Here is a 23,056-nt window from a genome sequence, read left to right on the forward strand (position 1 = left end):
CCAGCTCAAGGGCACATAAACCCACTCCTCCATTTGCCAAATGTTTAGCCTCCAAAGACCTAAAAACCACTCTAGCCACCACCCCTAACACCATCAAATCCATCTACGCGCTGGCTGTGCGAATCGAACCCATCTCCGATGGCTACGATCAAAGCGGATTCAACCAAGCACCAACCCAAGCAGCCTACTTACACTCATTCAAAATAGTTAGTTCGAAAACCCTGGCAGAGCTCATACTGAAGCTCAATGCCTCAGCAGGCTCACCACCTGTCAGTCGTATTGTGTATGATTCACCGCTTCCACGGGCACTTGACGTGGCCAAAGAGTTCAAAATCCACGGAGCTGTGTTTTTAACCAACTCAGCTTCTGTCTGCTCCATGTACTGGCGTATCGTAAATCGCGGTCTGTCGTTGCTTGTGATGAAAGAAACTTATGGGTTTATTTTTTCAGGTAAGTAATAAATGAGTGACGTGGGGTTTTGATATTATCTGCAAAAAATGAACTAAAAATTTAGAAATGTAAAATAAAGAAGAATCATGGAAACTGAATAATTATGAGGCTCAAAAATTGTAACGATTACAAAGTGTTTATAGAGATGAGGCATAGTGATTTTCACACTTTCGTTTTCTCCTTCTACTCTCCTTCTTTTTTTTTTATTCAATTCAAAAGTTAGTACGTAGGAGAACAACGAAAAAAGAGAGAAGTTTGAAAATCACTACCCAACAAAATTTATGATTGATTCTGTTTAGTAACAATGTCTTTCCATGATAGTAATGCTGAAGTTGACTTGACATTATTGTTTATTTAAAAAAATAAAATAATTGATTCAGTTTATGCATATTTATCTTTGTACCATAAAAATGGAGCATTATTGCTTTGATGAAGATATATTCATTGCAATTGCTTTACTAATTGGAAAAGTAGAATAAGGATCCGGAGAGGATCATTATTCGGAAAAGTAAAACACTGATGCTATTGAACCTTGGCTCTTTTGTCAGTCTTACCAAACTTACTTAAAGTGCGTGTGTGTGTATTGAAAAGCTGGTGAATGAAATGCTGGGGTTTTGGCCCCTGGCGATGGTGGGTCCCATGGTGCCAACAGCCTAACTGGACCAATAAATTGAAGGAGACGGAACCTGTGGTGCAAGTATCTGGAGGCCAAAAGCATACAAGTGCACTGGAGAAAAAAGCACTTTAAAGTGTGGTTTATGTCTCATTTGGAAGCATGGCAGAGACTGCTGCTAAACAGGTTGAAGAAATTAATTGCATGGGGAATGAAAGCAAGTGATCTGAATTTCCTGTCGGTTTGCCAGATGACTTTTTGGAGTCAGTAGGTGAAGCTGGATTGGCTGTGCCATGGTGCAACCAACTGGAGGTTCTAGCAAACCGATCCGTGGGTTGTTTTGTGACTGACTGCGGATGGAATTCAACGTTGGAGTGGTTGAGCCTAGGCGGCCGATGGTGGTGATGCCGCAGTGGAGCGACCAGCCGACTAATGCGAAATTTGTAGGGTTGTAGGGGGTTGGAGGAGAGTTGAGAAAAATGAGGAGGGGATTGTGAGTAGGGAAGAGAGAGAGACGTGTGCGAGGGAAGTCATGCGAGGAAAGAGAAGTGGAGAGATCAACTGGAATGCCTTGAAATTCATGGAGAGAGGCTGCGAAGAGATCTGTTAGCGTAGGGGGAAAATCAGATGACAACATAAATGAATTTGTAGCAAAGCTTTCAACGCCGAAGGAAGGCTAATTAAGCAAACAAACTGAAGCATTGCAGAAATTCAGCATATCGACGTTTTACATTCATCAGATTGTTTACATATAACTCTGCAAAAGAATGTATGCGTGAAAAATTATACACCTGCATGCCTTTCTATAATATTTGTATAAAACCCAAAGTTATGGAAGACGATGGAAGCAACCTAACACGAAACCTTCAAAATCCCGACTGGTGCCAGTTACTCTGGAAGTTTACAATCTTTTGCATCTTTACATACTTCTCCCTGTATAGGAAAACAGATAACGAGACGTGTGTTAGCACCACATGGTTCAAATATTTCAAGTTCTTAAGCGTTTCTGTGAAAGTTGATAGCTGCTGTTAGCAGACTGTTTCATGTCTAACATAAGCTTATGGTTCCATTCCCATTCGGATTCAATTAAAGGTGTTGAACGGTAATAGAACTGAAATCCATGCAAATGAATGGTGCTTACCTTGTTCTTCTTTCGCAACTCCAAAACCTCTTCTAGGGGTGGCCGGCCTAATGCAAAAACAGGATATCAACATCATCTAACAGAAGTTTATATAAATCATAAGATATCTGGGCAGCAGAGTTAACAAATTAGCATACCTGTGATTTGAAGACGATATTTAGCCCAAACGCCATATACAGCACCAGCTATTGTTGCAATCTGTGAATAAATTGTTTTCCCATTAGACCCCCACATAAAGATAACATACTATTGTAGATCATTTAGTTCTACATGGCGGAAAAGTAGATGAATCAAAAAAGGAGACTCACAGGTTCGTATTTGGTTATGGCATATACCCATCCGAGCCCCACTTGCTCGTAGAGCTTTCTGAATGCCTGCAGCAGTTTTCATCAGCTTTATCCATCTCCTGGACAACTCAAGGGAAAACTGTATTCAAAATAGGGAGCTAAAACGTGGCACGAAAAGGGGCTTACTTCGACATCAGTGACCACAGTTCCATCAGAGAGGATGGCGTGAATGTTTCCCATAACCTAAACAAAACAACACAAGAAAGTGTCACTAAGTTCTGATGTATTTGTCCAAAACATATCATATCATCTTTCTATGTTTCAAGCCAGGAAGTTTAAATTGGATATTAAAAAGAGGAAATACTGCCGATGATATAATTTGGTTTCGTAAATCTTAGCATCAAATTTCAATAACGCAAACTTACAGTCTTGTAGTCCAGCCCTTGATTCTCCTCTGGCGAGTAGTCATCTGAACTTATGTCAACAAACTTGATGGTACCATAACGCTTATTTCTCTCTCTCAGCATGTCCACCTGCCAATATAACGCAAACTTCAGCACACTCGAAACCATCAAGAACAAAAGGACTTTGTAGCTTCATCCGTACGAAACTCATCAAACAAACGCTAATTACATTATAAACAGAAAAGTAACAACAGGGATATATACACGGGTGTTGGAAGGTAAGGATCGACCTCTCGCATGCATAAGGGGCAATCCCCGTCATAGAGCATTTTAATCTTCCAATTCTGAGGTGTTTGTTCTTGATCATTTTCTTTCTTTGGAGTTATAGGATCTGCAGCTGCCCCACTTATAGCCCTTACTGAAGACTTAAACCCTACAAATACATTCATACATACACACACATATGCATCATAAACTGAACTATTTGCAAACCATAAAAATTTCTTCTTGATTCCTTGGTCTCATATAAAACCAAACCTACAAAAATAGACTAAACCTAATAATCCCGGACATTGTTCGGCTACATCCTACCAATCACAAGTTGACACATATGCATAAATAACCCAATAAATCACACATAACGAAAAATTTCTACGCACATATCAAACTATGATCATCAGGAAAACAAGAATGAAATGAGAATGGCATTGCGAAACAAAAATTTCTACTAAACAGACAATAAAGGAGCTCCAAACCGTGTGCGGCTTATTGTCTGTTTAGTGTCTGTGAGATCGGTAAATAGGATAAATCGGTCACAACTCACCAGGTTGGTTAAGAGGAGGAGCCGATATGAATCTTTGGGGTTGAAATTGATGGAGCTTGAGTTGTTGGAGAGAGAGAGCAACTGAAGAGAGAGAAGGGCTTCTTTGCCTTCCTCCAATTTTACATGCTGAAGCAGCTGCCCTCATTGCCATTTCTTCTTCTTCTTTCTGCACTCAAATTCAAAGCTTTTGGGATCGAAGTTTAGGAACCAAAAGATTCAGAGTTCGTTTGCTTGGACTGCCCTGGTACATAACTACCATGTATACGTGGCAGCCTGTCCTCCACCCATAAACCTGACACGTGGCACGAAGGGAAAGTGGCCCCAAACCCGCTGTTCCAAACAATGAGTTCTGTTACTCTCAAACAAAAAAAAAAAAAAAAAAAAAAACAGCCAGATAGATATGGGGTACTAAAATAAATATGGAAAAGTATGGGGATAGAATAGAAAAATAAAAAGCACAAAAAATGGCCCTGATAGCAAAAGCTCGAGTCTTTGTGAAGTATTTGGTAGCTACCGCTTCACGCTCCGGTTATTGACTATGGCGTTCCTGCTCCGCAATTCCGTCGCATCCCATTTCCAATCCCACTCACAGGTGCTCTCTCTCTGTCTCATACGTTCGATCTGTAACGCCGTAGTTTTGATTTGGTTCAGAATTTCCTCTCTCCCTAACTATTTCGGTTTAACAATCAGAGGGGGCAGAACGATTCGCTTTCCCAATCGCGCCGCCAGTTCCACGTCGAGCCAGGGCCTCGCGAGAAAGCTGTGAGTCTCTATCTCTCTCTCTCTCTCTCTCTCTCTCTCGCTTAATTTATTCAGCTATACAGGATTGTTCGGATTTTGATTCGTTTGGGGCAGCTTTTTATTTCATCTTGTATCTGAGATTCGGCCATGAAACTTCGAGTTTAGGATTTTTGATAGTTGGGTAGCAAACCCATTTGAGCATACAGCTTAAATATTTTAGCTTTAGATTTATTTGTGCAAATTTTGTTTATTTATTTGATTTTGATGTTTGTTAGCAGCAGGGTGAATGTGTTTATTTGATTTCGCTGGTTCAATTGTGCATTTGGGCTGGACTGAGTTGTTTAAATTTGCAGCTCTTGGCACCGGACCCGTCTTTAAAACGGTTTAAGTCGCATAAGAAGGGCGTGGCTCTAGTTAAAAGACTTGGAGATGTTCTTACCATTGTTATCGTTGCCGGTACGCAATTATTTTGCTTGAGATTTAATCAGATGGTGTATTAGTTGCTATGCATAAGCTTAATTTACCTTGATACTTTTGATAAGATGTAGCCATTACTCACTCCTCTGGCTTTCCTAAATTAGGTCTAGTTACCGTACATTTTTTAGATTTCTTAGATAATTTTTTATGGTTTCGGGGATGTGGTAGGCAGGAAGCCGCGGTTTCATCAGGAAGAAACCATTTGATTATAAGGTTGATTGTCTGATTATTTACCTTTTCCATGTTTATACTATATGATCAATTGATTTGATTGCATTTATTGTCTGATTAGTAAAGTCCTCAGTAAGGCTATGACAATTGACAACAGAAGGGGTTGGGGTTACAGTTGTTTTAGCCTCTTATAGAGCTTGGAATATACCCCTTAAGGATGAGTCGCAAGCTAGAGGGGTTCATTTTCCTGCTTGCCTCTCCGCCTTTTTTAGGGTTGCAAGTGTGTTTGTATTCACAGATGCACATTCACTGACTTATAACGATATCCACCTTCAAAGTATGGGTAGAATCTGCTGTTTCTTATATTCGTTGAGAAAAATATGATTACTTTTTCCATCTGTGAACGTAGCATGATAAACAAGGGAAAATAGCAATCAGGATCATTAAGACCTGATTAGAGAACGATATTCGGTGTTCTGAATTGTTGAAATCTGTTTTGTATTTTAACAAATTAACTTGTGCTCTATAATCCAACCATTCCATATGTGTTTAGGGTAGTGCTATTCACACCCCCATTTTTACTTCCCACACATTCCTTGTTAATATTTGTCCTTTGATTTTCTTCAATTCATTCCGTTTGACGGCCGGAAATTGAGAAGGATGTATGGGAGGTAAAAAGGGGTGTGTTGATAGCACCACCCTGTGTTTATAAGATAGGTTGAAAACACTTGATTGAGTGCATTTCTTGATAGAAGGCAATAATGGACTTACTTTTAATTTTGACTTTTAATATTGTATTGGTCAATGTAATTGTGTATGTGTATTTATGTGGTTATACAAATTGGATATATCAAGGAATTAGAGTCTTGTTTAACTTGTTACAGTGGTCCAAGTACTCATGTGTTTATGATGTTTATCAGGCGCCTGCTATGAAATATATGTAAGAGCAGTAATGCGAGAAGAGGCTAGGCAACAGGCTAAGGAACAAGCAGGGGCTTCGGGTGCAAGTGCATAATCAAGTGTGTGTGTGGGGGCGGATTTCTTCTGGCAACCATGTGGAATGCGTCTATATGCTGAATAAGTAGAAAACAGATTATCCTGAGCTGCTTTCGAAGTATCTGTTTCTGATCTCTATTAGGTTTTGTTTGTTAATAAGATTGTCAATTCTATAAAAATCGTAGAACAAGATGGATGCAGTTGAACACTTTTTGTGTTTTTGTAATGAATGCTTTGCTTAATTTTAAACTATAATATCCTTCCTAAGCTGGAAATGCAGAAGAAAACGTTACAAAATTGGCGATACCCGTTGAAGAGGTCCAAATTGGCGATGAGTTGGTGAAGATGATAAGTGAGTTTGCGTACGTTCAATTTACTCTATCTTGATATCTGAATTTGTAACCATAGAGCGAGCGTTGCAGGGTGACCAGTGATTGGATTAAATGATTGTGAAAAGAGGAAAAGATGAATGTAGGAGGATTGGGGTGTTATGCAGTGGAACCTAAGAAATTAAAAGGAATATGATTCTTTCTTCAATTTTTTTTTTTGTCCCCTCTCATTCTATTTGAACGGTTACGATTAATTCACGTTAAATTTTTATATTAATTTTTTTTATAGAGATTAGATGCAAACCTTTGTCTTGTGTTAACTTCTTTTGAATTAATTTCACATTATGTTGTAAAACATTTCAACAAAAACAAATCAAATTTTGATACCAAATTTTTTCTTCATAAAAAACGTAACTATAACGGGTACATTATTGAATTATGTCATGTCTACATTATGGCTTTATTATTGGATTATGTCATGCCTATGTCATGATGAGTTATTTCTGATCAAGATAAGATTTAACTTCTTGCAATCATTGGATTAAATTTTCTTATTGCAATCTCATCTGTCGGATTGTTATCTATTTTTATCCTCTCACTGTAAAAATGAGGTGTCTATCTCTTCCACATCCATCCTATTTTCTCATCTCTCTCTTTGGCATTTATCCTATTTTCTCATCTCTTATTTCTCTCTGTAGCCTGCATCAGTTCCGACTTCTGCTGCCCCTCTCAATGACAATTGCAACGACGAATCAATGAATGGATTTTGTTCTTCTGAGGTAATTAAGAGGGGATTTTGGTAAAATTAACTAAAAGATTTAGTTTCCCTAATTTTGAAGATCATTAGGGTTATGTAATTTTGTTTTTGTGTGTGTTCAACTTAACCTCTTTTTCGGACTAATTTGCAGATTATCAGTTTAATTTCTCATGTTTTGTTCTCTTTTATGTTGTTATTGGGTTACAGGTTGAAGAATGGGCGATGAAAGGTATGATTTTGTCCCCATATTTTGGTTTGATTTAAATTATAGAAGTTTAGGTTGAAAGCTAAATGCTTGTTTCGTTGGTTTGCAAGAATGTCTCTTACAAGTGCTTTAGGAATTTCTCATCCTTGTAAGTGATTATTTGCTATTTTTCTTGATGAAGTTGAGGCTTGTTAGTCTTTGATAGGGTCCAGGTAACTCACTCTTTCACCGACTTGAGATTAGGGCCTATTAATTTAAAAATATCGTAATCTTGCCATACATAATACTTGTGCTTAATTGGATTCTTATATTTAATTTGTGCCTTTGCCTTCAACGGTATAGTCAAAATGAGTAAGAGATTCTCAATACTCTATCTTGAGATTATAACGTTCAAACAATACCTTCGACATCAGTCGGAAGCATTGTGGAGATGCAAGATTATAAAGTTTACCGAATCCAGGCATAACTTATGAAACTGCTTAGATGCTAAAGGGGGCTTGAATTTTTCAATGACCTAGTCTCTATGTTGTATCCCCCTGTATGAGCCGTACTGGTTATTGGCAGGGTTACCACGAAGTAGTCCTTCATTTAACAATGGTTGGAGGGTATGATGTTGGCGAAGGGGATGGTAGAGTTGTTTAATATTTCATAGGATTGACATAACATATCTAGCAGCTCTCGGTGTGATTAAATCTTAGTGGAATTTCTGGAATGATAGGACTTGTGGTCATTTTAGCTCCAGAAGATGAAGAACCTTGAAAAAGAGTTTGGGATGACTCAAGCAGAAATGTATCTACGTGATAGAGTATAAGAATCCCCTCTTTTGATAGATAAGCAGCTATATATTTTTTCTTAAGAAAGCCGGACGCTGTGAGGTAATTAAACTCAATATTAAGAGAAATTTCTATCTGATTCAACCTAAGACCTCTCATTCACAAGTGAAAAAGATTACTACCAGACTGTAGTACTGAGTCGTTTACGAATTCTTAATATTACATGGATTTTGTTTCGAAGGGCTTTAAGCTAACCGACGAGCTCGACAGCTACGCGGGGCACCCACCGCACCAGGCCTTCAGCAAAGATTTAGCTCGATTAATAGGCTCTAATTTAACTTTGGGTAGATTTATGGGCCTTCACTTTTTGCTATTAGCAAAATTTGAGGCCTAGTAATTGAGAAGTGAGAACCTTTGGGGCCTATAACTAAATTCTCAGTTAGATCCAATGTATATTTGACGAGAAACAAATGTTAATTTCCAAGTAAAATGCTTATCGACCAAAGAAAAAGACAAGTAAAAAACTTGGGGCTTGTTTGGTATCCTTCGTAGATCCAATTTTTAGTTTTGCCAATTTAGGCTAGTTCTCAGAGTTAACAAAGTTAAATATTTCAAAAACTCGTTAATTATTTATATCAGTTTCTAGGGAGATCGACCGTGCTATAGAGTCATTCTATACTACTGTAACTTGTTCTCTTGCAAGAATTTTCTATGTTTTAACCCTGGACGTTTTTCTAAGCCTGTCTTATTTCCCTTTTTTTGTTCTTTGGTTGCTGTCAAATCAATGTGTTACCTATTATACGGTTATACTTGCACAAAATGCAACAGGAATCTATATATCTATTTATAACATTCAGAGCTGGGGACGGTTTGGATTGGTTTTGTTCTGGTCCAAACCACGACCCAAACTGCAAACTTTAGTTTGTTTAGTTTTAAAACATAAAAGAACCATAATGGTTTAAAACAATATGTAATAGGTTTACTAATGTTGCAATGCGATTTGGTTCGGTTTGCAACTTAACATGCACAAAGCACCAAATGAAAATTGTTATGTCGAAGTAGTGTGAGAATTTTCTTTAAACCCATCAATTTATAAATATTCATCCTCAAATTACAATTCGATAACTTTAAAATACTTAATTTCACAACTCAAATCCTCAAACTTTCAATCTCATAAGTCCAAAATAATAAATTACAACAAAACATAAGCATAGTACAAAAACAAAAGTGGTCCTGAGTTTGTCCACCGTAAATTATTTTGGTCATTCCTCAATACATCTCCAATTGAAATATTAAATAAAAATTCCTAGTTAAACTAAAATTGGGACTGCAGAGAAAAATGCCCTTTTGAAGACCAAATTGGCAAGGCTTCCCATGACTAAGTAGTTCATCTCTGGGATCCAAGATCCAATCAATCTCTTTTATGGGTGCATCATGTATGTAAACGGTCATTAGTTGGTCACCAGGAGTGACCTTAGGCTGTTAATACAATGATAGAGAGCGCATGTATCAAATATTGTGTTAGTTTTGTGTCTAAATTAACATTAATATTACTTTATTCATATGTTTCAATAAGCCGTAAGTGTATGATATGACTAGTTATCTTTTTTTTTGCAGGACATTGGTGCAAGTGTGATCGGGTATGTTCTTAATTATAGCACAGGTAAAGCTCCAATCACCTTTGATGACCAGAAAGCAACAAAGGCAAACTTCTTCCAATACGAACTAGAATCCGATGAAGCTGAGAACGCCAGAGATTACAGCTACTACACTTCAAAGCATGTCATAGCAGCATCCTAAGACCCCGCTTGTTCACACGCCATATGGAAGAAAAACATGTTTCTTTATTCTATGAAGAATTCAGCTGCAAATTCGAGGACTGGAATATAGAGGAGCATATGGTATCAAAAAAAGAACGAATGTCCTGGTGGAAAAAATCCATCAAGTAAGTCTTTTTTTTTTTTTGTCCCCTTCTATGTCATAATTCAATTTTATCATAACTATAACAATGTGTGTGTGTGTGATTTATATATGAGAATCTTAAAGATGATCCTCTATATCCACAAGGGGCTTGTTCACAAAGGCTTGGCATACCGATCCAGTTATGTAATTCAAGACAGTGAACTAAAACTCGTTAACATCTGAGGTAGTCTAGAGAAGTTGGAACTTCTAGAGTCTCAAAAGATGAAAAGGAGTGGCCTCACAAACTTTATGACCTTCCTTAGAGAACATGTGTCAGCCAATTGGACGGACATAAACTTGTTCTTGGACTATATTGCCAACGACACTAGGTAAGGATACCTAATTTATAAACGAGTTTGTGTGTCTACGTAGCATTATTAATGTTTATTCTTAATTACATAATTTGTATTTGTTTATTCTCTTTTCCTTAAGCTGGTCTGACCGTGTTGCCAAAAAACTCATTAGACATCCATTTCTGATGAATACCCCTCATGAAAGACTTAGGTACTTTAACGATGTATTCCAGGCCACAGAAAGCAACACTTGCATCAATCCTACAGCCTTCAAAAAGACATTGAACCAAGATCCTCGTTTTAAACCGTACAAGAACTGGACTACAACATACAAGGGGCATACTCTGTACACTAATTTTTCTCGTGAGCTTAAGGGGATTCAGGTGAAAACCTATTTAGCCTCATTGCATTTTTAAGGCATGTCTACATACATTGTGTCACAAATAGTGCAGATTTTTGGGATATCGATGAAGAGATTGCTCAACTGTGTCCTGGGCTTTTAAAGCCGTGTGCACGAGATCTTCGTGATGAAGGACGAATTCTACATCTCTTAATTAAGGATTTTTTTTTTTGGTGTTCTCTTAATTAAGGCTTATGTGATAAATAATGGCGTGAGTTTAAAATAATAATGAGATTAAAAGAATAAAAAGTATTTGTAATAAATATTAAAAACAATTGTTCATGAATTTAGTTATGTAAGGAAGAATCAAAAGAACACCAAAAAAGAAAATTCTTTAATTAAGAGATGTATAATTCGTCCTTCGTCACGAAGATTTCGTGCACACGGCTTGAAAGCCTATGACACAGTTGAGTGATCTCTTCATCAATATCCCCAAAATCTGCACTCTTTGTGACACAATGTATGTAGACATGCCTTAAAAATGCAATGAGGCTAAACAGGTTTTGACCTGAATCCCCTTAAGTTCACGAGAAAAATTAGTGTACAGAGTATGCCCCTTGTATGTTGTAGTCCAGTTCTTGTACGGTTTAAAACGAGGATCTTGGTCCAATGTCTTTTTGAAGGCTATAAGATTGACACAACTGTTGTTTTATATGGCCTGGAATGCGTCGTTAAAGTACCAAAGTCTATCATGAGGGGTATCCATTAGAAATGGATGTCTAATGAGTTTTTTGGCAACACGGTCGAACCAGCTGAAGGAAAATAGAATAAAAAAGTTCAAACTATGTAATGAATAATAAAAATTAATAATGCTACGTAGACACACAAACTCATTTATAAATTGGGTGTCCTTACCTAGTGTCATTGGCAATATAATCCAAGTTTCTGTCCGTCCAATTGGATGGCACATTTTCTCTAATCATAAAATCTGTGAGGTCACTCCTTTTCATCTTTTGAGACTATAGAGGTTTCAACTTCTCCAGACTACCTCGGATGTTAACGAGTTTTAGTTCACCATCTTGAATTACATAACTGGATCGGTATGCCAAAGCCCCTTGTGGATATAAAGGATCGTATTTAAGATTCTCCTATACAAATCATATATTTACATAGTTATGATAAAATTGAATTATGAGATAGAAGAAGGAAAAAAAAAAGAGACTTGATGGATTTTTCCACCAGGACATTCGTTATTCTTCTTATGCCATGTGCTCCTCTATATTCCAGTCTCGAATTTGTAGCTGAATTCTTCATAGAATAAAAAAAACATGTTTTTCTTCCACATGGCGTGTGAACAAGCGGGGTCTTAGGATGCTGCTATGACATGCTTTGGAAGTGTAGTAGCTATAATCTTTGGCGTTCTCAGCTTCATCGGATTCTAGTTTGTATTGGAAGAAGCTTGCCTTTGTTGCTTTCTGGTCATCAAAGGTGATTTTAGCTTTACCTGTCCTATAATTAAGAACATACCCATCACACTTGCACCGATGTCCTGCCAAAAAAAGATAACTAGTAATATCATACACTTACACCTTATTGAAACATATGAATAAAGTAATGTTAATTTAGACACACAATGTTTAATACATGTGCTCTCTATCATTGTATTTAACACAAAACTATAACCGGCTGAATTTGATACATAAAAAAACGCTTGGGTACTTTTGTCAAAAAAAAATTTTAGAATTTGTTTTATGATAAAAAAAAAGAATAGCATATCAAATTAGGAGACGTGGTGTTAAAACTGCTATGAACATGGCGTCAGTCTGTTTGTGTAATTGCATTCATATTCAAGGTTTGGATTGACCCTTTTGAATCTGTTGTCATTTTTCTTTGTTAGGTCTTTGCCATTTTGTGCCGTTATGAATTTCGGGACCTTTTTGATTCATGAGGTGATATTGTTGGAAATGTGCAGCTTGTGGGGATGAGATGGTCTTCAGTGTTTTATGTTGAGAAAATAGCAACAGTGCAGGGGCTCTCCCTGTGCAGCTTGCTTCTTTACAAGTTACGGCTGAAGATCTTCACCGATGATTCAAAGGTATAACAAATATCAAATCCAACAATGATACAACAACAAACGAAGATATTATTTCAGTTATCCGCGCTGACTGGGTTGCCATCTTGACAGCCTCGCCCAGCTTGATTCGCAGAGCCGCCGAGACAAGTCATTGAGAGACTAAAAACACATTAAACTTCTCTAACGCAATATTTGGGATTTCCGATTGCGAACGGTTGAAGAGCAATCCTGTCCCATTCTGTCATTCTGAATTTCGGAGACACGGCCTCCTGCCGCTCCTCTGTCCTCTTGACTTGAACCCTCACATCTCTTTCGACTCTCTCTCTTCAGCCCACCTTCTTCGAGTCTCTACCCCGGCCAGCTACCACACCATACCCTCTCTATCTTGACCACACCACATTACGGAATCTGGTCATATTTCCAGGCTAACAGAGTATTTGGTTCATTTGGGGAAGTTGGAGTTCTGTCTTCTTTAAACTATCTCAACTGATTTGGAGGAGTCTCAAGAGATGTTTATCACCACATTCGAAATTGTGTGATGATGAAACAATGCATATCAAGACTTTAGATTCTAGTGTGTGTGATTTCCACATAGGACATTCTGGTACACTTCGTATTTGTTTCAGCTTTATGCCGTAAGTTCATACTTTCTCCTCCTTTTTTTTTTTGTTTCTTCTTTGTAATATTAAGTTCAATATTCCAAAATTTTTCTATATGGTTTATTGCAACTTCATTTGATTTCTGAGTATTTCACGTCTCATAAAATGTGAGGATTTTGAGCCTGGAGAAGAGGAGAGTTTTCGGTTGGCTCATAAAAAGGTGACTACATATACATCTATACGATATCTTTTTCTTTGTTAAATACCTTTTATCAATAGAAACCAATTTTTTGTTTTGAGACTAATGAGTATGAAGGAATTTAGCTACATTCATCATTTGTGAAAACAAAAAATTGGATCCGAGAAGGAAACCAAACAAGCCCCAAGTTTTTTACTTGTCTTTTTCCTTGGTCGACAAGCATTTTACTAGTCTGTGAGCTCTTGTTTTTAATAATAAAATTGGGTTATTTCACAGGGGAGAGCCAAGAAGAACAATGCCTTAGATGGTTTCATCTCCATGATGTAAGGTCATTCCTTTTTCTAATCTAAGTTATGCACATTTCTTGCTTCTAGATAAACGGAGGTGGGCTTTAGCTGAACTGTTCTTTTTCTTTTTTTAATGTGTGAATTGGCACAATAACCCTTAATCTATCTTGCACCTCCACATGTGTAAACTTTCATGGAAGCTCCTTATGATGGTAGGCATTCCTATATAACAGTGCCATATTCTCCTTCTCTTGGCTTTGTTAAACTGCTGTTATAACGTATTGATTGATAGGAAACTGCAGTTATACTGATCACATAAATACATTTTGGTTTTGAGTCATTTTGGACGCTCTTTTTTAACGGTTCTTCATCTTCTGGAGATAAAACCAACACACACACAAACACACACAGTGAGAAGCGTTAAGTTTGCAGATTACGATGGTTGGTACTGAGGGGTACGCTGAATATTTAACATCTGTTCTCATCACTAGTTACAAAAATAAAGGAAGGAGGAAATGCAGAAATGTAGAAAATGTTTTGCTTAATTGTGAACCGTATGTCCTTCCGAAGCTGGAAATGCAGAAGAAAACGTTACAAAACCTTCACGGTTTTCATGTTTGCAACGGGTACTTTGCCGATACCAGTTGAAGAGGCCAAAATTGGTGATGAGTTGGTTAAGATGTTAAGTAAAGGAACTTAAGAAATTAACAAAGTGTTTGGGTTAATATTTGAACTTTGGGCTGCAAGTGTATGGAAGTCTAAAAACACCAATTAAAGGAAGATTTGCCCGAAGCTCAGCATCAAGCCCAGAGACAATGCATAGGCCATGTGCCTATGATTTAAAAGTCAAGTGATGGGGACTAACTCACCATCAACCAAAAAGTACTTTTCAATGGCAATACAAGTAAAAAGTTGATGAATCACTACCCTTCAATAACTTTCGGGCAAGAGTAAAGCTACTGCAGTCGGGCTAATCTACCTATAAAAGGAGGAAGAGGTTCCAGAGACAAGGATACTTAACCAATCAAACAAACAAACATACAAACTTTGCTCTCAAGCCATATTTGCATCTAAAAGCTGTAGCCCAGATCTCAATCCTTTTCAGGATCATTCCCCACAAAAGTCATCTTTTGTCTAGTTTAGAAGCTCTGTTATCACCCCTAATGGCGTAATATCGATTCCCTTGTGTAAACTTGTTTACCATCCACACCTCTTTAGCGTATAAACCCTGTAAACTTGAAAGAGAAGTGATTGCAAGAAGTTCAACCTTGCCTGACAAGGTGAAATCTTGGTCCAAGCTCTTTGTTCTATAAGTTAATAGATCTGCTGCTTAATGTATTCTCAAGCATGTATTCAAGTCATATCCATTTGCTTTCCTAGTTTAAGATTCTCATTTGTGCCTGGATCTGGTCATTTTAATGGATGCACCTTCATTTAAAACCAATCAAGAACCGAGTTGATGACTTAAGTGGATCTGGACTTCCCTTATTCAAATATACAAGATTATGAACTAAAAGTTCTTGGTCACAAGGCAAGAAAAAGAACTTAATGTGGACTGAACCCATCCACGACAATCCTTTGATAACAAGAAGTCCGAGTAACTTGGGGCGCAAGTAATCGACTGAACACACTTGTTCTACATCTACTATACTGAGATAGTAGTGGCACACTTAGCATTTGGTTAGTTTTGATTGCGAGCCTCAAGGCATACACCTAAGGCCCTACAAAGGCACCTTTCAAAACTAACTATATCCTCTTCTTGTAACACATCAGGAAGCAAGAGCCCGATTACACATCCAAAGTGCCAATCCCTTGGGAAGCTGTGCTGAGAGCTGAAGAGCCCTCTCCGAAGATATTTTCGCTCGAACACAAAGCACCAACTCTCAAACCCTAGAGTATGTTCTTCCTCTAGCTTTGATAGAGGTGACTTGAATTACAAGCATTAAGAAATACAATGAGCAAACTGGGTTAGAACTATTTTGGGTAAATTACACAAAACTACCTCAATTATGAATCAAACCACAATTTCATATCTTATGTTTTAAACATTGCAATGTCATATATCTTAACTTATGAATTCGTTGTAATGTTAGACTTTTGTTAAATTTTTTTGTCAATTTGACTTTTAAATGATGATGTGGTGGAAATAGACCGAACTGAAATAAAATAAAATAATAATAATAATAATTTTTATTTAACAATTAAAATTAATTAAAAGAAATTTCTCTTCCCTTTGCCCTCCGCCTCCCTCTGCAGCACGCTCACCCCACTCCCTCCTCCTCTCTCCTCGCTTATCTCTCTTCCCATTTTTTCACAAGTTTAAACGAGTATAACCCACATCCCAAAACCTTATTCACAATGAAGTTCTGTCGGGATGATCGAATTGGTGGGTTATCGGAGCTGGACCAGGCCGGAACAGTGTCAATATTGGAGACGTCCACTGGCGGGCTAGAAAAATCTGGATGCAGCAGCAGAAGGAGGCGAGGTGGCGGCTGAGCAGGCTGGGGCAGCGAGCATGCGAAGCTGGCGAAGCTTGTGGAGCGGATTGCGGTCGGGATTCGTAATCATGGGTTTAGCAGTAAACCGAGTTAATTAAAACTAATTATGTGGTTTGGTTTTGGGAATTTTACTTGAATTAACACTTTCCTCAAGTTGTCATCTTTCATTTGTCGAACCCTCCCTTTAACAAGCTACCCTAACTCCATTATCTTCTCCTACGATCAAGAACCCAAACGAAATGCTAATCGACCAAACCAGCTTGCAACGCTCAATCACAGCACACCTCATCAACTTCACAACCACCCCATCATCTCCATTGTCGCCGTCACCATTCTCTTTCACAGCGACAACCAATATCTTTGAGCTCGAAACGGAGTACATGGCGAAGAAGTTGACCGACCCGGCAAGCTTAAAAGAAATCCCATGATGGGCATCAAACAAAACCCCCCAATTTCCCATCAAATTTTAGCCCCTTCTGGGTGCCTACGACTTGAGCCCTCACGATTTGTCTCTGACTCTACAACGAGGGTGGGTGCCCTAAGTGAAAATGTGAACAGAGAGAAGCGAGGAGACAGGAGGGAGGACCGTTCTGGGAGAACGGAGGGAGAGAATTTTTTTTCTTAATTAAATTTAATTGTTTTTTTTTTTTTTTCAGTTGAGCCCCTCTCCTGCCACATCACTATTGAACAGTCAAATTGACAGAAAATTTAACGGAAATCTGACATTACAACAAATTCATAAGTTGAGTTATGACATTGCAATGTTTAAAACATAAGGTATGAGATTGTAGTTCGACTCATGGTTAAACTAATTTTGTATAATTTATCCAACTATTTTTTTTTCCAAAAAACACTTGCTCAAAAGCAGCTTCAATAAAGCACCTTTATCAGAAGTACAATAAAGTTTTAATAAAATTGCAAGTGTTTCTTATAAATGCACTTGAATTGTTTTTTGAAAAATCACTTCCAAATGCGTTTTTGAACCAGAAACATTTTTACTAAACATGATCAGAAATGTTTTTTACAACTTAATGGAAAGCCAATATTAGAATAGCCAGACATGGCACGTCCAAGTCACAAACGTTTCATATCTAGAAAGTGAAGCCAAGTAATTAATTGAAGGCAAATTAGTTCGTATACTATCTAAATATTTTCCGGTTACACAATCTAACTTATTAGAAATTGTTTGGATATGTTTTTAAAATAACTGAAGTCAACCAATACAATCGCTATCACGTACATATAAAATGGAATTGCAGCCGGCCACGGAAGCTCAAACTGTCGGGGCCAATTCCCTACAAACCTCTTTCTGGATTTCCTGCACAGAAAGAGGGAAAACAAATTAATAAATTAGAAAAAACAGCCCACAAAGTATAAGTTTTATACTAAACACTTTAAAGAGCTCAATGAGAGAAGAAATACCTCTCATATATGCATTTTTCATGCTCTAATTAATTCTTAGTTGTGAAATTTTTTGGGTGTTATAAAGTAGGGTTTTTTTTTTTTTTTTTTTCTCAAAAACATTTGAGTTACAAGTGTTTTTCAGTAAAATATGATCTTGTCTCAGGCTGTCAGCTCATATGTGAAAAGCTTAACCTATACTATCGAAACCTACCAAAATACAGTCAAAGTTTGAACTTACTGAAAATCTGAATCATGAAATTTAGAAATTCCTAAGTATCCTGATTCAGATTTAAACACACCAAGAGCTGCTAGATATATTATGTCAATCCTATTAAATACTACGCGACTCTACCATCCCCTTTGTTGAGTCGTACATAAAAAGATGTGAGGGACTTCGCCAACATCATACCCTCAGGAATAACTTAACAAAAAAACAGTTAAGGTAAACTCCCACATCATGGACTTTAGAATCCAAGGCTTTGTTGTTCTTGGCAGTCTCCTGTGAAACACAAATTTACTATAAAATACTAGAGCTCAAAGACGGGTAAAAAAATTTAAGACCCATTCTAACCCTGGGCTAAAACCTATAATTCCCCTTGCACCCCCCCTCCCCCCAAAACCCAACCCAACCCATAGCTTAAAACTAACCTAAAACCTAAAACTCATCCCAGGGCCAAATATTGGCCTAAGTTTAGACAACAAATTGGAGTGGACCCCAACCAGTGCGAGTGCACCACAGGTTGTGAAGCCTAAACGCCAGCCCAGCGGAACCCCACCCATGTGGGTGTGTCCCGTGGCTGTCACATCATGTCAGTAGCTGTTGGGCTATTATTTTCGATCCAACAACTGATTTTAAAAGGGCCGTTGGTTCCACGTTCAATTTTTTATTTATTTATTTATATAATTATTGAATCCAACGGCTTAGATCGAATATAATCAAATCTAACGGTAAAAAAAAAAGATCTAACGGTCCAAATTTAAATCCAACTGCTAAAATAATTGAAAATTTTTATTTAACTCAAAATTCACCCAAAAATTCTATAAATACCTATGTATTTGTTCAAATATCCACACAAAACTCACTTTTCTCCTACAATTCTTCCAAATGATGAGATATTGAGGATTTTTAGGAAACAAAAACACTTTGAAAGTTGAAAGATTGGTGAATATAGAGGATGATTGAATGTTGAAAGATTGTGTGATCAACTGATATTCAACCTATGTTTATATAGAGGATGATTGATGAAAGTTGAAAGATTTGTGAAAGTTGAAAGTTTGGTGAGAGTTCAACAATTGGTGAAAGTTGAAAGTTTGTTGAAAGTTGAACGATTGGTGAAAGTTGAAAGTTTGGTGAGTTTCATGTGTTGATTTAATGATTTTTCAATATTTATCGGAATTAAATAACGATAGTCTACATTATGATTTTTCAAGATTTTTCGGAATTAAATATTTTTAGATTAAAATGTTCATAAAATTAAATTACGATAGTCTACATAATTTTTTTTTTAAATTAATTTAAGAAAAAATTAGCCTAATTTCATTTTTTAATAATTCCGGGCTAAAATTTTAGGTCATAAGAGTTGGAGTAGAAAAACTGTTTTTGGGTTAAAACCTAAATTTTATAGACTAAAAATTTTAAATTTTAGACCAAGAGTTGGAGATAGTCTAAGAGTGTTAAGACACAAACACGATTGATTTCTTTTGCTAGAGAGGTATTAACAAATAAAAGGATGTCATGCAAACACATTTATTTATCACCCTTTTCTTAGTCATCTGAAAAACCTCCTCTTTTCTGGGTTCAAGATCTCTGCATTCTATGAGGCACGAAATACTCAGAAATCAAATAAAGTTGCAATCCGTAATATATAACAGAATATCGACCATTAAAATTTAAATAACAAGAAACGGAACGTTCAAGGAGAAACTTACGGTATGAAGCCGAAATTAATATCAAATAACCCCTTAAGCCTCGTTTGGTAGAATGTATAATACGTATTAATAATACGAAGTACATTGCTTGATGTCCGTTTATATTAAATAGTTATCGGATTAAATAATTCGGATGGACCGTGAATACCTAAAACCACCGGACAATTTAGTCGCTCTCTCCTTCCTGTCCAGACGCACACTCGTCATCTCCATACGCTCTCTCTGCGTCTCGCGCGCTTGCTTTCTCATGGTTCGTCTTCTCAAATGCCTTCTTCTTTGTTTTCCATCCTATCCAGTTCATCTTCTCATTTTTCTTCTTCTTCCGAGGTTCCGCCCCTCCCTCTGTTCTACCCCTCCTTCTATTTTTTTTGCAATTTTCTTTCAATTAATTGAATCTAGTTATTGTTTTCTCTCTAATTATGCAATTGATTATTTAATTTTGGGTTTTAATCAGAATATTCGAATTTTAGGGTTTGCTGTTGGGATCGAATTTTAGATTTGTTGTTGGGTTTTTCAGGTTGTATTTTGTGTAATTGTGTGTGTTTGTAGGTGTTGTCATGGCATCTAAACGCATATTGAAGGAGCTCAAGGATTTGCAGAAGGACCCCCCCCTACCTTATGCAGTGCTGGTATTTGCTCCTTTTCCTTGAACAAATCCCTTGTCTTTTTATTAAATTTGGATCCCATATATATAATTGTCTTAGAATTGTGGATGGTAGTTCTAATTGTAGCTAATTAGTAGGGTTTTTTCGATGATTTCAACTGTTTCCAGCACAGATTTTTAGCCAAAAATTGGCCCCTTTTCATCTATTGAACAGAAAAGAAAAAAACTGAAATTTTAACCCTTTGCTTTATTGATTAGGAAATAAAGATGTAGCAAATTTGTGGATGGTCCATTTGTGAGCGAAACAATCCTCCATAAATGGTTTAACTGACGTAAAAAAGTGATGGTTGGAATTCTCACATTGTAGCTGGTTTTGTATAGGTCTCGTATGCTGGATAAAGCAAAGGGTTAAAATTTCAGTTTTTTTCTTTTCTGTTCAATTGATGAAAAGGGGCCAATTTTATCGATTAGAAAATAAAGATGTAGCAAATTTGTGGATGGTCCATTTGGGAGCGAAACAATCCTCCTTTAATGGTTTAACTGATGTAAAAAAGTGACGGTTGGATATTCTCACATTGCAGTTGGTTTTGTATAGGTCTCGTATGCTAGCTCATGCATCTTATGTTTCTAGGGTGTACGCATATTTTGATCACTTTACTGAACTTGACATACATTCGTCTTGTGGGTTTCTCTTTCATGGATTATAGGTCCTGTGGCCGAGGACATGTTCCATTGGCAGGCGACAATTATGGGACCTGGTGATAGCCCATACACAGGTGGTGTTTTTCTAGTTTCAATTCATTTCCCTCCAGATTATCCATTCAAGCCTCCAAAGGTACAAATAGAAAAACCGGGTCCTCATGTTTCTATATGTTGTTGTGGTCATGTTCCTCCATACAGTATCATTATTGAAACATGAGCTTTTGTGAGTCATATAATGGGTGAAATGGATTCCTGCACATAGTCTTTAGTTATCTATTCATACATGCAGGTGATATATATTTTGGGTACTTGGAAAACAACAACACTATATTTTGTTAAAAGCAGCATGCTATCTTTTGTTAATAGCTGCAGCATGTGTATATTTTGGGTACTTGGACAAATTGCTTCTTACTGAAAGCAAAGCAGCAGCATGCATATATTTTGGCTAAGCATGCATATATTTTGGCTATCTGGACAAACTGTTTCTTACTGAAACCAACTTGCATTTGTATATTTTGTGAACTTGGATATGTGGTTGGATTAATCTATATAACGTAACGACTGTAGTTGTGTTTTGTGAACCTTCTTTTATGTTATTGGAAAATATTTTGAATTTGATGTATGGAATTTACTAATTTTCTTTGTTATTTGAAAATTTGTGTGGTTTTGAATAGGTATAAATATGAGAAAAGTTCAACAAACAAACAAAGATTTGTCAATTTTTTTTCTTCCCCTTTCTTATCCGGTTCAGTACCAAACACAATATAAATAATACGGCCATTAGTCCGATATTGCATCAAACGCCTGACTAATTTAGTCAGTACATTCCGGTGGCTATTTATCCTATTCGACAGAAATAGTTAATACAGTTCGAGCTACCAAACAATGCCTTAATGCGCAAATCACAAACACTAGAATGTAATGTCTTGATATGCATACTATTAAATGCTGGAAAGAAGATTGGTTTCTCTAAAAAATAGATAATACGGCCATCATCCTCTAAATTAAGTAATTTGATTAATTAATTGATTAACGAACATTTTATAAATTGCCACTAAGTACTACAGTCTGGTGGTATTCCTCTTCATTTAAAAGTGAGAGGTATTAGGTTCGAATCTCATATATGGTGAATTCGATAACATATTAGGTTGTCCATTGTGTGATTTAATTGAGTTTGAACTCTATTTGGACCCCAAGTAGCAGATTAGACCGCAAATTCTTGAGTTGCATTTTAACTTCTATTTAGATTAATACTAACTTGTATTTAGACATTTGAGGAATGACCGAAATCAAGTTTTATGCTGCAAAGTCTTGAGTTGCATTTTAACTTTTATTTAGATTAATACAAACTTATTTCGGACCCTAGTTTTTTACTCTTCTGCCCTAGTTTCTTCCTTGTTTCGGACCTTAACTTTTTTCTCGCGCCCTAATTTTTTCGTTATTTCGGACCCTATTTTTTTACTCTTGTGTCCTTATTTCGGACCCCTAATTTTTGTTACTTGGTCAAAGCCTAGGGCTACAAAGTATCTTGGTGTGCAAGAAGACGCAACACTAGGGTTGAGACTATCTCGTGCCTTATAAATATTGAGCTTGGGCGCTTAGCCTGCTTGTACTTTAGTTTTATCTGCTCTAAAATTTTGCTTTTCGACTGTCTCTAACCATGGAGGCAAAAGTTGGTCTGTCAAAGTCGGATGGTGGCTCATCGGGATTTTGTAAGATTCTTTAATTTTTTCAAGTTTTACGCATTTTGAGTTTTATGGCTGCTCCAATTTGTCTTTTCTATGTGTTCCTTTTCATGCTCGTGCTTGGCATTGTGCCCGTTGCCATCAATTTGCGTATTAAATCGTTAACACCAGTAAATATTATTCTCTAGCAAAAGTAATTTGATTACGTGTGATTAATTGGCATTGATTCTACTCTAACTCCACATAATCTTCCTATTTTTGTGTAGTTAAATTTGTAGGCTACACTAAAACAACAAATTAACAGTAGGGGCAA

General features: G+C 36.9%; 2 protein-coding genes, 1 long non-coding RNA gene and 1 pseudogene across 3 annotated transcripts; 3 read left to right on the top strand and 1 right to left on the bottom strand.

Annotated features, from left to right (window-relative positions):
* The first annotated feature begins 754 nt into the window (after positions 1–754).
* LOC137710185 (mogroside I-E synthase pseudogene) lies at positions 755–1,743 on the top strand (annotated as a pseudogene).
* On the bottom strand, positions 1,744–3,940 carry LOC137711082 (Putative thiol-disulfide oxidoreductase DCC). The gene is made up of 8 exons (XM_068450286.2): positions 3,719–3,940; positions 3,186–3,328; positions 2,917–3,024; positions 2,678–2,734; positions 2,513–2,578; positions 2,342–2,402; positions 2,205–2,251; positions 1,744–1,996 (listed from the first exon to the last, which is right to left on the bottom strand). The coding sequence occupies exons 1-8, from the start codon at positions 3,867–3,869 to the stop codon at positions 1,952–1,954; spliced, it is 678 nt and encodes a 225-aa protein (XP_068306387.2). The 5' UTR covers positions 3,870–3,940; the 3' UTR covers positions 1,744–1,951.
* Positions 3,941–4,151: 211 nt separating this feature from the next.
* On the top strand, positions 4,152–6,370 carry LOC137711087 (succinate dehydrogenase subunit 7A, mitochondrial). The gene is made up of 4 exons (XM_068450292.2): positions 4,152–4,310; positions 4,409–4,480; positions 4,813–4,915; positions 6,028–6,370. The coding sequence occupies exons 1-4, from the start codon at positions 4,257–4,259 to the stop codon at positions 6,120–6,122; spliced, it is 324 nt and encodes a 107-aa protein (XP_068306393.1). The 5' UTR covers positions 4,152–4,256; the 3' UTR covers positions 6,123–6,370.
* A 658-nt stretch (positions 6,371–7,028) lies between these two features.
* LOC137711089 (uncharacterized) lies at positions 7,029–21,191 on the top strand. The gene is made up of 6 exons (XR_015963375.1): positions 7,029–7,211; positions 7,397–7,418; positions 12,735–13,655; positions 13,911–13,957; positions 20,302–20,381; positions 21,064–21,191. It is a non-coding gene; the product is annotated as an uncharacterized LOC137711089 (long non-coding RNA).
* The last annotated feature ends 1,865 nt before the right edge of the window (positions 21,192–23,056 follow it).

Source organism: Pyrus communis, chromosome 6 (assembly GCF_041283825.1).
Source record: "Pyrus communis isolate YQ-2024b chromosome 6, ASM4128382v1, whole genome shotgun sequence".
Classification (NCBI taxonomy): domain Eukaryota; kingdom Viridiplantae; phylum Streptophyta; class Magnoliopsida; order Rosales; family Rosaceae; genus Pyrus; species Pyrus communis.

Excerpts from the sequence above, each read along its gene's own strand:
- LOC137711082 (XM_068450286.2), bottom strand. The coding sequence starts at position 3,869 with ATGGCAATGAGGGCAGCTGCTTCAGCATGTAAAATTGGAGGAAGGCAA. Across the intron at positions 2,252-2,341 it reads ATATCGTCTTCAAATCACAG|GCCGGCCACCCCTAGAAGAG; the intron begins GTATGCTAATTT and ends TTTTTGCATTAG. Across the intron at positions 1,997-2,204 it reads AGTTGCGAAAGAAGAACAAG|GGAGAAGTATGTAAAGATGC; the intron begins GTAAGCACCATT and ends TTTCCTATACAG.
- LOC137711087 (XM_068450292.2), top strand. The coding sequence starts at position 4,257 with ATGGCGTTCCTGCTCCGCAATTCCGTCGCATCCCATTTCCAATCCCAC. Across the intron at positions 4,481-4,812 it reads CAGGGCCTCGCGAGAAAGCT|CTCTTGGCACCGGACCCGTC; the intron begins GTGAGTCTCTAT and ends TTAAATTTGCAG. Across the intron at positions 4,916-6,027 it reads TACCATTGTTATCGTTGCCG|GCGCCTGCTATGAAATATAT; the intron begins GTACGCAATTAT and ends GATGTTTATCAG.